Source organism: Amphiura filiformis, chromosome 13 (assembly GCF_039555335.1).
Source record: "Amphiura filiformis chromosome 13, Afil_fr2py, whole genome shotgun sequence".
Classification (NCBI taxonomy): domain Eukaryota; kingdom Metazoa; phylum Echinodermata; class Ophiuroidea; order Amphilepidida; family Amphiuridae; genus Amphiura; species Amphiura filiformis.
In genome coordinates, this window is record NC_092640.1 from 46,584,497 (window position 1) to 46,598,867 (window position 14,371).

Here is a 14,371-nt window from a genome sequence, read left to right on the forward strand (position 1 = left end):
AAAGTCCCTATGGTTATTGTGTGAGACCACAACCCCATATTTTTACACATTAAAAATGTGACTGGTAAGGCAGTGAAATGATTCAGCGATGAAAGAACTAAAATTCATGTTTATATACAATAGTAGAGCACTGTCTTTACAAAGTCTGCAATCTTTCTCAATATAAATAAGTTATAAATACATGTTCATAAAAGTGCTCTTCTTATTCAACAATAACACCAACACTGGCAATCACCAGGTCAGACTAGATTTTTTTACTGCAAAATCACCTCAATGTACATAAATTACGGTGAATCCCATTTGCAGTGATATTATTTGTTGTAATTCTCTAACAAAAACATCTTTGGTAGTTGTCCTCACATTCAAATCTTACTACATACCAAAAGTGGACTCTCCTAAGCTCATCTATTACCCCCAATTTGCATTATGTGTTTATTCCTAAAAATAAGATGGCAAACAAGTTGATCCCATACTAGTTCTGATATTGATTTTTAATAACAAAGCAGTGTTCCATCATCTTATTTTCTGGTTTTTCAAATACCATGTACTCTCAAGGTTGAATTTACATAATGAACTTTGTTTCAACTGGACTTCAAAACACCAAAACAGGATTTCAGCAGCCTAAATTGTATCACTATCATGGCAATGCAATGCCTTCACATCGTTGTCATGAACAAAGACAATAAACAATGCATCTGACATCACTTTTGCTCTGACCTTTCTGCTGACTTTGTATTAATTTCCAGATAATAGTTCAAAGTAATTGAAAAATGACCAATGAAGTCTTGTTTATTGTTGCTTTGGAAATAACAAACCATTCCAACTGTTACATCTCACCTTGATGGCTATGGGCCTATTGTCTATGCTACAACTTTTTGTGGATCTCCTGTTTTTAACAAAGTTTTAATAAGCTGCTGGAATGTAGATGGCCCATCAATATATTCTGAGGTAGCTTTTTTTAATAGATTGGTTTCATTTAATAACCCAAATAGGCCATATTAAATGATCAAGGAACACTGCTTTTCTTCACAATTCCCCAAACAAACACCACCTGTCTACAATAATAATCTATATACAAAACATTTCCTACGTACAAATACACATCAATAACAGTATAACAAAAAGGTAATTGAAACAGGGTGGTACAAAACATAAAGATGTGTGAATCATTGGACTATATGCCACTTGAAATCCATACACCCCTATAGAAGACAGCTGAACTGAACTGACATGACCTTAATCTTCAACAAAGGTAGAGTATATTTCAAATTGGGTTACCTGAATGGATGACTCCATTTTCACTCCCTGTGTGAGAGAATAAGGCAATGTCTTCTATAGGGGGTGTATTGATTTCAACTGGAATAGTCCATTTTCTACCTAGATGAGTGTTGACAAATGAGTTTGTGGGCAATATCCTCACGTAGGTCAATAATAAACTAAATAATAACACACTAACCCTCATGTCTCCCTCCACACTTTGCACCAATGCTTCTGGTCTTGCACTAGCACACAAGCACTTTAACTAGGCACTCTGAGAAAGCATCACATGATCAAAGAGAGATCATCACTTGGTAATTAGGATTATTGCATCTTTTCCTTACGATGCAATTCTTCAAACGAGATTCCACTTGCTGAATTCAGGACATTTCTTGCAAACTTTTCTGTCTGATGTATTATAATCCAGTGGTAATGTTTTACAATTACATTTCAAATATATTCTTGTTTGCTTGTTCTGTTTGACCTTTTTTGAGGATCTTGCAGAAGTAAGTGTAAAATGGGTATTTGTGAATATGCTGTGTGCAAATCTTATGCTTGCATGGTAGCGGTGCAGCTATCATTGTCATTTTTCCCTGACATGCCTCTCAATAAGACCATATTGACTACCAACAGCTTGCCCGTCATCAATTCTGAGGGCATAATAAATTTTTCTTCATCATTTTATCAGAAACTTTAAACTGCTTACCAACATACATGTCAGAAAAATAATCAATACATGTAGATAACTGCACCACTGCGTATACTAACTACTACAAAACATGTTGTATGCATCTATGCAACATCTCCTATCAAATCAGTACACTTGCAACCAATTCTATCTTTTTTAGACTGGTAAAACAATCAAACACAACTGGTACATGTTTGTTTTACTGATTCGTACTGATAGCACCTGTGCCATGTTTGTGATTAACTCTGGCATGGAGGGAGATGTTGCAAAAAAAAATGCTAAGATAACCAGTATAATCCAATCTGTTGCTGATGTCATTCCATCTCTGCAATCTGATGTTATGTTTTCAATGTCTCTGAGACAAACAGGGTTGCCAAAAGGCTTCAGCCCGAATCGCGGGTCAAATAATCGAAAAGTCGCCCAATTTTTCTCTTTACCATTGGTTTCTATGGGACACGAAACTATCGGAAGTCGCGGGAGCCAATGTTGAAAAGTCACCCAATTTTTTTCTTAACCATTGGTTTCTATGGGACAGAAAATTGTCAAAAATCGCGGAAAAAATCTTCAAAAGTCGCCCAATTGGGCTACCAAATCGCGGGTTTGGCAACCCTGGAGACAAATGAAACCATCCCCTTCTCAATATGCATATCACTAATATCTCATTCAATGAAATTTACAAATTGTTTTCCCCATGAAAGATCAAATCTCTTTTGAAATTAACTACATTAATTTCTAAGGGCCGCACATCAACTTGTATTCCAATTTGTTTGCATGCTAACAATGCAACACTCCAAACTTGACAATGATTGTTGGGTTATGACATGACAACAAGATTATGGATACATGCTGGTATCTCACACAGCGAGGATGAGGAGGAGGTGCCTCACACACATCCATGTATTACACACACAAATAAACCATGCACATTGAAAAAATTTTTTAAAAAGGTCCCAGTAGTGTGGACAGGCTGGGCTATAAGACGGAGGGAGGGAGCAAGGCTACACACAACTATTGTGGTTGAAATCTGCTCATCCAGAATGTAACAGGAAATTGAATGGGTTAAAAGCACCTTTGAAATGCCCAATTAATGATTTGGTTATGGGAAAAAATGTTACCAACGCCACCAGTATGAGCCAGATGACTGCACTTGTATATTGGAATCTGAGCCATATTGAGGGCGAGTGATGAGATGGTTTAATAAATTAACACATTATTCCCTTGCATTAAAAAAGGAGTGTTAGGAGTTAATAAAAACTGCAATGCCCTCTAGAATTTCTAGTGTCAGTCAAACATGGGTATATAATAAACAGCAGTTAGGATTGCGATGATGGCAGCCACAAGCCAGTGAATACCATCCAGCATGCTTTTACCGTCTGCGATCTTGCGGGCGACAAATTTCATAACTTCGTCTATGAGTATTACAGGGAACGATATTTTCAACACAGCCATCCACTCCGCCAGGTTGAGTGGTGTGATCTGGAATACAGTCTGTATGTAAAAAAATTGGCAAAGAAAAACACAGCAATGGTTAATAGTGTGCTTGGTTTAATGTTCCAAAACCAGTATGTCTCAGTTTGGTTTTAAATTCAAACAACACATCTACAATGACGAGGTATCATAAGGTCAGTACCGTATTTCGTCAAATAGTCACCCCCCCCTCAAATAAACGCCCCCCACCACTTTTTTCAACCAAGATGTTTCAAAAATTCCGATATTTCCATGCTATCTTGTGTAGTAAGCTTACCAAGTTGCTCACATGGTTGATAATAGCAGCAATAAATGGCGAAAATCTGCATCGGCAACCCGGAAGTGAACCAAAAGTCAGTGTCAAAAGTTCATAGTTCGTCATTTTAGCGTGACTTTTAAGCTTACCTAATGATTTTAACGGGAATTGTCGTGCTAAAAATGACCTCTAATAAACGCCCCCCTTGATACGGTATGTAGTCCAACGTATCTGGCATTTGTCTATTGCAGAAAAACATCAAAGGATGATTTCAACAATTGCCAACACACATTGGGTAAACGATGTAATGTTGCCAGCTCCCAACCCCAGGCATGAGAGTGGCTTTGCTTACAAAAGGCTAAAGTGGAACAAAAAATAAAAAGCTGAAAGACAGCATGGAATTGGCAAAAAAGACCCAAAAATGGGCTGAAAATAAATAAAAATGCGTCAATTTGAATAGTCAAAAAAGCTAAATTCAGGTGATCAGGTGCAAAATCTCATGCGTGCAACCCAAGGTCGTCTGCACACTTTATAGGTAGGCTTAGAGAAAAACACAATTTTTTGACCAAAAATGCGAGATGGCAACTTCAAAATGCGAGAAAAAAGCGAGATTTATGCCCCAAAATTGGCGAAAATCAGAAAAAGGTAAAAAAAAAATTGAGTGAGGGCAGTATTTCATTGACTCCATACCCTGAGTGATACCAAAACAAAGCATGGAAATTGCCGACGGACTATCAAAAATACACAAATTTTGTCCTCATAAATCAGCTTAAAAGGTCAATATACTGCAAGGTTTGAGTAGTAAATAAAGAATATTACTTGTGTTGTTGCTTGAATGTGCCTGAAAATGGACCGTTTTTGTACATTCAGGCTGGAAAATCAGGTCAAACTTAAAGGCCGCTATAAATATCTGGAAAACACATTAAGTTGGGAGCTGTACAGAGTTTGGTGGTATAGAGGTGAACATTGACTTGATTATATTTTAAGCCTACTTAATTGGGTTGTCTTTGAAAGTTTGCCTGGTCAACTGGATCCCCCTTTAAGCTTTTTTAGTTGCAATGGTTGTCAAATTCTGCAACCTTTCGCCACAGAAATAGATTTTCGTGGTAGAAATGAATCTTTTAAAAGCGAGAAAAGCACTAAAAAGCAAGATTCACGGCGAGAAAAGCGAGATTGCATTTTCTCTCTAAGCCTATGTATAAGATTATGTGTTACATCTTCACTCTTATTTGAGCTGCAGTTTCACTATGTAAACACCAGTTGATAAGAAAAATTTACTTTTTATCCATAAATAGTGTGACAAATCCTTTTGTTGTAATATTGACTGACTGGGTAACATCTTTTCAATATAATTTAATGGAATGTGCCAACTATGGGCAAAATATCAAATTCTCGACCATGAGAGCCAACTTGGGTACGCAGAGATATGCGCCGTCAAGCACACTTTTGAGAACTGACCAAGCATGGTTTTTGGTGGCATGATTGTGTTGTTCCATGAAAAGTACGCTGACGAAACTGCACGCAGAAGGTACACCCTCTAATGATCGAGAATGAGATATTTTTCCTATAGTGACAGTTGAAACCCTGTTGACAAACATTTTCTTTTTTTTACTTACAGACATAACATCAATGTAAAGAATGCAGAAGTGAAGTCCCATTGACAAAGCTACTGCACCAATAAGCCACATGTTCACCCATGGGGGCATTATCATCAATGACTGGTTTTCACTTAAGCTGTAAGCAAATAAACAAATATATTAAAGGTAAATACAAATGACAAGTTGAGCCCTAATCATATCAGAGTTGTCCCAAGGTGACTCAATTAGCAGAGTGACCACATAATGAACAAAGTACCCTCTTTAAGATTTCCTTGCAACATTTTTGAATAAAGCTTCTAACAGTGTCAAATTCAAACACTTAGCTCTCTTCTGAAGTGTGATGCAATGCAAAATATTTGGGTTTGACATATACTTTTTATGATTTTTCCCAACTTTCACCAAAAACTTTCAATAGTTTAAACTAGCTATGAATTGAGTGCATGAATACATGAAACATGAAAATTTAACATCTGCAAACAATCAAAATCCATCATACTATCTTGATACCATATTTGGAGGATTCAGTGATTTTGTTAAATTTTGTCCAAAACTTGTCATAGTAATGATTTGGATTTTTGCATTGAAATGCGGCACATTTGTGAGACCAAAAGTCTCCAATTATTACCTCTTGAAATTCAAGGGTCATCATCAAATGTGTTGTTGGTAGTTTTCAAATTTTTACTACAACATAGGTATGGTTTGGCTCACCTATTAAATGCATTCAACATTTCTATGGTTACAAGTACTGAAAGTGCCATCGTCATGTGATGAGGATCATCAAATACCTCGCAATCAACGCCATCAAATGCTTTCCTGTCAAATGGACACTGCATATGATGTGACTGTGGAAGGAAACATGCACAAAGAAAGGTGGTTATTAAACAACCATGTTGCAAATGATTGTTGCAATTTATTTATTTATTATTTAACCTGGGGTGACCAATCAATATGCACTGGCACTGTTCTCCATTGATTCCCATTTGTGACTATCCACCATAAACCAGGTGCAAAGTTGCCAGGGCCTATTCATAAAAATTTGAACATGAATGATTTTTGAGTGAATACTTACCAAACAATTATCACATCGTTTTACAGCTTATTTTTTGTACATTGTAACCAATTCAAAATCTAAAAATTGCTTAAAAACTTAAAACCTGGTTCGTCATGTGTAGTCACATTTGATTTGAAAATACATCAAAGACAAATATTATTTTAACCAAAGGTATTTTTTGTCAAAATCTCCAAGGTGAATTATACTATGAGTGTGATGGTCGAAATATAATCACGAGGTGGAAAATGGATTGTTCCATTCCACGACCACATACAAGGCACATGCTCCAACATGCTGGAAATCAATAAGTGAATACCTATCAATTTGAGACTATAATCTGGTCCATTGCTTACTTTTTACGAGCGACAATATTTTCATATTTACTACTGCCTGGATAAATGATAATCTTTACAATCGTATCAGTGAATACCCCTTACACAATTAGGAATGAGTACCCCAGAATTAACAATATCCTTACCAATTGATAATATGAAATTTGAGGTCCATTTGCATAATACAAGAACCACCAGGCAGAGGCACCTACTGTTGCTGCACCCACATAACCTAAATAGAAAGAAATGTCGTGATGTTATGTACAGTAACATGAATGTCACAAATCAATGTCTAACATAATATAGGCCTTATTATCTAATACTTACAGTTAACCCTTGGAACAAGGAATTAAAAAATAGCATCAGCCTGCCCTGATATGGCAAGACTTAAGAAATAAAGGTTATGTCCTATCCTTCACATCCAATAAAAACCCAATCAATGGGCAAGGCACAGCCAACCCATTATTTAAACTATTTATTATTAAATTATTTAAACTTTCTTACCCAATCCCACAATGCAAGTGAAAGCAAGTATTGCGGACAAATTGTATATGTAACCTCACATACGGCTGTGCGTCCAATGTGTATGGTTTAATCCGGGGAGGGTACTCAGTACAAATGACCATATGGGGACGTGCTGCAAATATGGGTAGCATTTTCAGCCTTTTGGTATATCAATGACCCCTTTTTCAAAGCCTATTTTGGTATATGAATGGGTCCTTTTTTCAAAATTTTCTCAATTTTTTCTCAAAATTTGTAAAAACTAAGACAATTTTGGTTAAATTCGGCCAAAAATTTTGACTTTTGGTATATCAATGGGTCCAAATTTCTTGAAAAATTGGTATATTTATGGGTCCACTTCCAAAATCTCAGCGGCACGTCCCTACCAAAACCAAACTTGAGTACCCCCCCCCCGGGCTTTAATGCGTTCCATATGCAATCACAGCACATTATTTCAGATATAGAGCTTTCATGTGAAATGTTTTAACAAATCACAGTGCATCATTCTCAATAATGTGCCGTGAGGGTAATCTAATAGGGTATCCTTGTTAGCTTCATAAGGGTATCATTAACTCCCTCGCACTGCAATCACCACTAGAAATCAAGTTCCTTATTAGGCAAAAAACAAGTGCGAAAATTTTTTTTATTTCAAATTTTTTTTTTTTTATAGTTTTTTCCAGAAAAAAATCGGCGAAAATCAGACATTTTTCTCAAAATACCATGAAAAAAAAGTCGGGAATAAAAAAAAAATTTGTTTTTAAATTTCTTGTGAGCTTTGAGATAATTTTTTTTTTTTGGCCTTATATGAGTGCAGATTTCTAAGCCCACAGTGAGCCAACTTAGTATTCACAGGTGTAACACATGATGGATCTCAGAATTTAAAAGAAACTCCTTCCACACAAAGTTACCTTAAGGGATCTAGAATGAGCGTTTATGGCGTTTACGACAGTATTTTTTGTGGGACATGAGAGCACCTCAGGCGTATCAAATTGCATTCTGAATCTGAAGCATGTCTTTCTGATATCAAATAATTTTCATTTTTGAAATTCACGATATAATACAAATTTTATGACAAATTATTAAAATTTGATATTTTTCAAATTTTTGATATATAACAGTCCTCGAAATAAATTTGATAAATCTAATGATATATTTGTAAAGTGTATGTAGCTGGGAGGAAAAGCCGACGATCAATTGAAAATTTTGAACTTTCATATTGAAGATATGGATTTTTTTCCCAAAAAGACCTATTTTTTTTGGGTGTTTTGGGAAAAAATCCATATCTTCAATACTGAAAGGTCAAAATTTTCAATTGATCTCGCTTTTCATCCCACCTACATACACTTTAAGTATAAATCATCAGATTTATAAAGTTTACTTCAAGTACTGTTAAATATCAAAAATATCAATTTTAATGATTTGCCATAAAATGTGTATTACATTGCGAATTTCAAAAATCAAAATTATTTGATATCAGAAGGACATGCTTCGTATTCAGAATGCAATTCGATATGTCTGATGTGCTCTAATGTCCCACAATAAATACTGTTCAAACGTTCATACCCCTTCCCTTAAACAATATACCTTTTTAGAAAATACTTGATGAAACTACTACCTACTTGTACATAATAAACAAGGCGGTACTACATGAACTACATGTTTCGCCTACCTTTATGATCACCTGGATCATCTAAACTTAGTTTTTCCAAGTTAATTTCTAATGACCTGAATTTGAGTTCATGCAGTGACCTTTTATACACCAGCATCATATGAAGATACCGCTATTGCATTCAAGATTGGAACAATTGAGCCAAAATTTATTGGTCAAACTATGAGTTTTAAAAGATTGAATGAGACGTAATAGAGTCCAATGATCTAAAACTCACACCAAGGCCAATAAATATTGGGCATAAAGCATCATTATTATGTTTTGGATCCAATATTTTCACACACTTGGATTCATCAAAACATAATAATGGATGTAATTGATTTAAACCATTTTTTTCCCCAAAAAACTAACCAAAATATTACCTAAAACCAGACAAACAGACAGACAGACAGACAAACCCACAGACAGAGAGACAGACATAAATAGTGATTACAAGTCTTGCAGGGCAAAAAGTACATTTTGCAGGACAAAAATTACATTTTGCAGCAAGATTCTTGTCCTTGTCTAAAATATGTTAACACCAGACTCAATATTGAGTTGGAACAATAAAGGCTGAGCTGGTTATTGGTACATACCACCAATGGCCATATAGCGGAAGAATAACCATCCACTGATGAGGGGTTCGTTGGCACTTCTTGGTGGCTTCTCCATGATGTCAAAGTCAGGAGGGTTGAAGCCCAGTGCTGTGGCTGGTAGACCATCTGTAACCAGGTTGACCCATAGGAGCTGTACAGGGATGAGGGCTTCTGGCAGACCCAATGCTGCTGTCAAGAAGATACTGTGAACAGAAGATGAACAAGTAGGTTAAAACAATAATCAAGACTGAATGAAATCGGATAATTAGTGTCCAGTAACGGGCAGATGCTTCCTATTTGTACCACATGGAAACATGTACAAACTTTTTATTCCCTTTCTGTCCAAGCAAGAAAATTTTGTGTGCAATTTATTTTTGCAAATTTCGCGAGTGACTGCATTCGCGAAATTAAAATGCACGCAAAATTTTTGGTGTACAACAAGGCTGAATCGACCTATACCAGCAATCAACAATCTTGACCAATAATCACAGACACACTGTCATCACATGTGCTTGTTTATGATGTAGTAATTAAGCTTACCTCACGCTCAATCGGCCCTGACCAAGGCCAGTCAAAGCTCTCTTCATAGTAAGAATTACTAGTTAGCAGGAGTGTAGAACTCTTTGTTTTTCGTTTTATAAATACCATCATCCCAACACCATTAAAAAGAGTGACAAATTGAGAAATCATTCCACAGTTTATTTTCATCTTTCTAGGAACCCACTGGTACATACAGTACAGAGATTGTGACAGCACTGTTGAATCAAATAAGTGATATTTGCAGTGGCGGTGCTATATATTTTATTTTATTGGTTTTTGGGGGTTCTGATTTTCCATAACAGAAAAAAATCCGGACATTTTCTTCCTTTTACCAAAAAGCATGTGGACATGAGTTTTACTTGCCTTACCTTGGACCGTTACAAGTTTTTACTGACCGAGTGCTCTTTGGATGGTGTTTAGAATACGATTTTCCCTCAACTAGAAACACTGTCCAGGAAACATGGACATCTGCTGCGGTTCCCTTGGGTCCACTTACACAGCAATTTCAAATGTTAGTGTACTCAATTTACAGTACTTACAAACACATGCACACAAGGATAATAATACAGCCTATTGTCAAGTCAATCAAAAGCCTCAGAACAAGGAATTTAATTAGCATCAATTCAGGATTGGATTACTGAAGTCTTCCTTGACTTCAATGTATCTGTTTACAAAGAGACTATGTGACTGGATTGGAGAACATAGTTTAAGTTGTGTATGTTTTGCATTCAAACCTAATCCATCCAGGGGCAAATTTCACAGCCAGTTGCTGCAACAAGTTGTAAGGGCTTCAATCCATCATAACTTTATTTCCATATGAATCTTAAGTTATGATCAGGGACAGGCGATTTGCGCGGAAAAAAATAGCAAATTGCGCGGAACTCTTTTTTCAGTGCAAATCATCTATCCCTGCCCATAGGAAAAAAAATAGCAAATTGTGCGGAAAAAAAGTTCCGCGCAAATCGCCTGTCCCTGGTTATGATAGGTTTAGGACTCACAATGCGTCATCAAGTCTTCATCCAATCCCTAGTCATAATATTGTGTCGAAGACAAAATCGGTAACTGAGTTTACGCCTCGCACACAATAGAGATAGCACTTACCTGACGACTTCACCAATATTGGATGAAATGAGGTAGCGAATAAACTGTTTCATGTTACTATAGATGGCACGGCCTTCCTCTACGGCTGTCACAATGGTGGAGAAGTTATCATCTGCCAATACCATCTGTGCTTAGATGTCAAGGAACATATTCAAACCTCTACTTTAAAATGAAATGTTATGGTTCGGTATCAATATCTAAAGTGTACAAGTTCCAGAAGGCTGGGGACTGAGTCTGAGTAAAATTACAGTAGATGAAAATGGGCACCACAAAGTGAAAATATTGTTTTATTTATAGCAATTAAAAAGCAGATAAGTATGTTCATATCATTTTGTATTTTGCTGCAACTATTGTAATCCACTTTTCAGGTACACCTGATATCAGGTACACCATAATGCTATCAGCTATCAGGGTCACTGACCTTGTTACTTTTAGCATATAGCTCAGCTCAATTGGTAATGCACCTACTAATTACAACAATTGCGCACTATTTGACGTCATATATTGAGGTTTCTCAATGAATGCTACTTTGCATTGTGCATTGGCAATGTTACTCCTGGCCATGGCCAGCTGTAAAGATTCCACTGCTCGTGAAAAATGAAAAAGCACAGAAGACTTGTAGGATTTTGTAAGTGTAACTAGATAAATTTATGTCTACCAAAAGATAAATTTGTTATCCTTTTTGTTCTCATGTAAAACAAAAAATGTCACTGGTTTGAGGTCGCATTCATGGCAGGGAATCAAAGCAGATATTATGCTCTCCTAAGGAAATCTGCAGACGAAAAGTTTTCAAATACTTTCCACAAGTTACATATGTACATTTCTAATGTAATACGTTGACATCAATTCAATAAAGGATATCTGAAGCACTCTTGGCCACAGCCGTTCCTGAACCCATGGCAATACCAATTTCAGCTTTCTTGAGGGCAGGAGCATCATTGACACCATCACCAGTCTGTATACAGAAAGCAAATATCACAATTGTTAAGCTTTGGTCAACATTGGTTCACATTATCTTACCATTTGAGTTTATTTCTTCTGCAGGCTGACAGAAACTTTCGCTTTGTTAGCTTCTTACCTTTATTCTACTATCTTCTTTCCCCATTAGTTTGCAATGTTCATAGTCACATTTCATATCATACTACTATTCCTGAAGTAATTCTCCAATATGGGTGTAGGTAGCTGGCTTTGCATCAGATGTATGTGCATTATTTTGCACAAGCTCACACCTCAGAGACTTGGTTACTTGCTAAAAACACTGCGGCACATAATTGATTGAATGTACAGTTGTGCTTAGTTTACAAAGTCATATGCTTGCAGAACATACTTATTGCTTTCAAATGTACATGTTGCGGCCATGAATTAAATGCAATAACAGTGGCAGTCTCGATGATGGAGATATATTTCACTGATGAGCAAAGACTGGTAGCAATTGTGCAAATGCTCAATATTAGGTTTTTCCTCAGAACATTAATTTTAGTATCAAATGAAAGAGTACTTTCTAGGCTTTACAATGAATGCAATTTAATACAGAAACAGACTTAAGTTGTTTACTTATTACAAATAATTAATAATTTACTTCAAGGTGAAACACCGCCACCCTTTTGGGTACTCTAGTTCACAACAAACAGCCATAACTGAGTACCAGTATATACAGTGTCGGCAAGGTAAAAGAGACTCGCTGTGCAGGAGAATGATAAATTCCCTTTGTTACGTGTTAAGAAAGCAATTATTATCGCTTTGTAAGTGTTGGGTGTGAGGTCGCACTCATACCATGAGTAAAACATGGAACTTTAATGAGCAAAACAAGTTTGTTTGGTGTGTTTTATTTGGTTTGAAGTGTGTGTGTATGTATTCTATTCGGGACTGAGATGAGATATGGTAACATAACAGCCAGTTAACTCAGAGGACTCTGACCTTAACGCTAAGGGGGAAAAATGGGACATTTTGGTCTGTGAGCATTGCTATGGCATGCCCTTAACCTTATACAGTTCAACCCATTTTTGTCTGACACCTGGGTGCCTAGGAGGCTCAAAACTTACCATAGCTGAGATCTCACCATCGCTCTGCAAGAATTCAACAATCTTACTCTTATGTGCAGGCTCTACACGGGAGAAGAGACGAGCTTTCCTCACAGCATTTTTCTGTGCCTCCATGTTGGGTAGATCATCAAACTCACGACCAGAGTAAGACTTGCCTGTATGGGAATCAGATGCAACTATGTTATTATCATCCATGATGGTTAATGATCTCCTATGGCAGGCAGACATGCCAACTTTGAAATCAAGTTTTTTCATACTACTTTTTACTACAAATCCAAAGATTGCACTGTGAATGTCTCTCCTACTCAGCACAATAAAACGTCAGCTCACAGTGTATTCATCTTTAAGCCACTGTTTTCTTTCAAGTTTCTTCTCACATTATTTATGGGTTTTTTGTCTCGGGTTTATCCTCATGGTAACATAGCTGTCATTTGCTTGATAAATATTATAAACAAATGAATAAATTTGTCAACTAATCAGCAAGCTATTCTCAAAACATTTCAGCAGCATTGTTGTTATTATGGTATAAAAATTTTTATGACCTCCAGTATATCCATGACCCCCTTCTGAAGAAAATGACGGTCCCCTCTATCTATATAGGTAGTGTGCTGTGCTCTATCTTTGCTGGACTGGCAGTTGCAAAAGAATATCTTTTCACTACAATTCAATGAAATTTTGCAAACTACTGTGACAATTGAAACCCTGGTAAGTTTGCAACAGATTATGGTAAGCATTGCAATTATCCCCTGGACACATACCTTCTGTTGATTCATGCTCTGAGAATACCCCAATTCTTCTGCAGATGGCCTCAGCTGTGTTCTTGTTGTCTCCTGTAATGACGATGACTCTGATGCCAGCTGCCCTGCACTCCTTGATGGAGGTGATGACCTCAGCACGGGGAGGATCCAACATACCCACACTGCCTACAAACGTCATGTTACTCTGTGGATCAACCAACACATTATTGGTAAGTCACTATTGCAAAAATATCTTGGCCATTTTTCTGACAAAAGAACACCATACATGTTAGATTCTCTTGTATTTGGAGCAGGTTTAAGTGGAATGAGGAATAACATGAGACTGTATAAATTAATATGACAGGAGTATGACATGGGATCAAATGTGTCCTTATTGGCTTTCAATATCAACTTTAAACACTCCATCTAAGTTTCCCCTTGATTTCCTAAAATTGTAAAACATTCACACTGCAATATTTGTCCTAATTAGCAGTTTGCCAACCTTCTGAAACAGCTTTCAGTGTTCTCAAGACTTTTAAGTCTTCAGACTTCAAAAA

The 14,371-nt window shown here is 36.6% G+C and overlaps 1 protein-coding gene across 1 annotated transcript in view; it reads right to left on the minus strand.

Annotated features, from left to right (window-relative positions):
• Positions 1 to 14,371, minus strand: part of LOC140168433 (calcium-transporting ATPase sarcoplasmic/endoplasmic reticulum type-like) — a 123,205-nt gene that overhangs the window by 9,514 nt on the left and 99,320 nt on the right. The window contains 9 exon segments of the mRNA XM_072191825.1: positions 3,316 to 3,433; positions 5,285 to 5,402; positions 5,975 to 6,108; positions 6,796 to 6,881; positions 9,395 to 9,597; positions 11,036 to 11,161; positions 11,896 to 11,990; positions 13,078 to 13,232; positions 13,836 to 14,019. Of these exon segments, the coding sequence (XP_072047926.1) occupies positions 3,316 to 3,433; positions 5,285 to 5,402; positions 5,975 to 6,108; positions 6,796 to 6,881; positions 9,395 to 9,597; positions 11,036 to 11,161; positions 11,896 to 11,990; positions 13,078 to 13,232; positions 13,836 to 14,019 (1,219 nt within the window).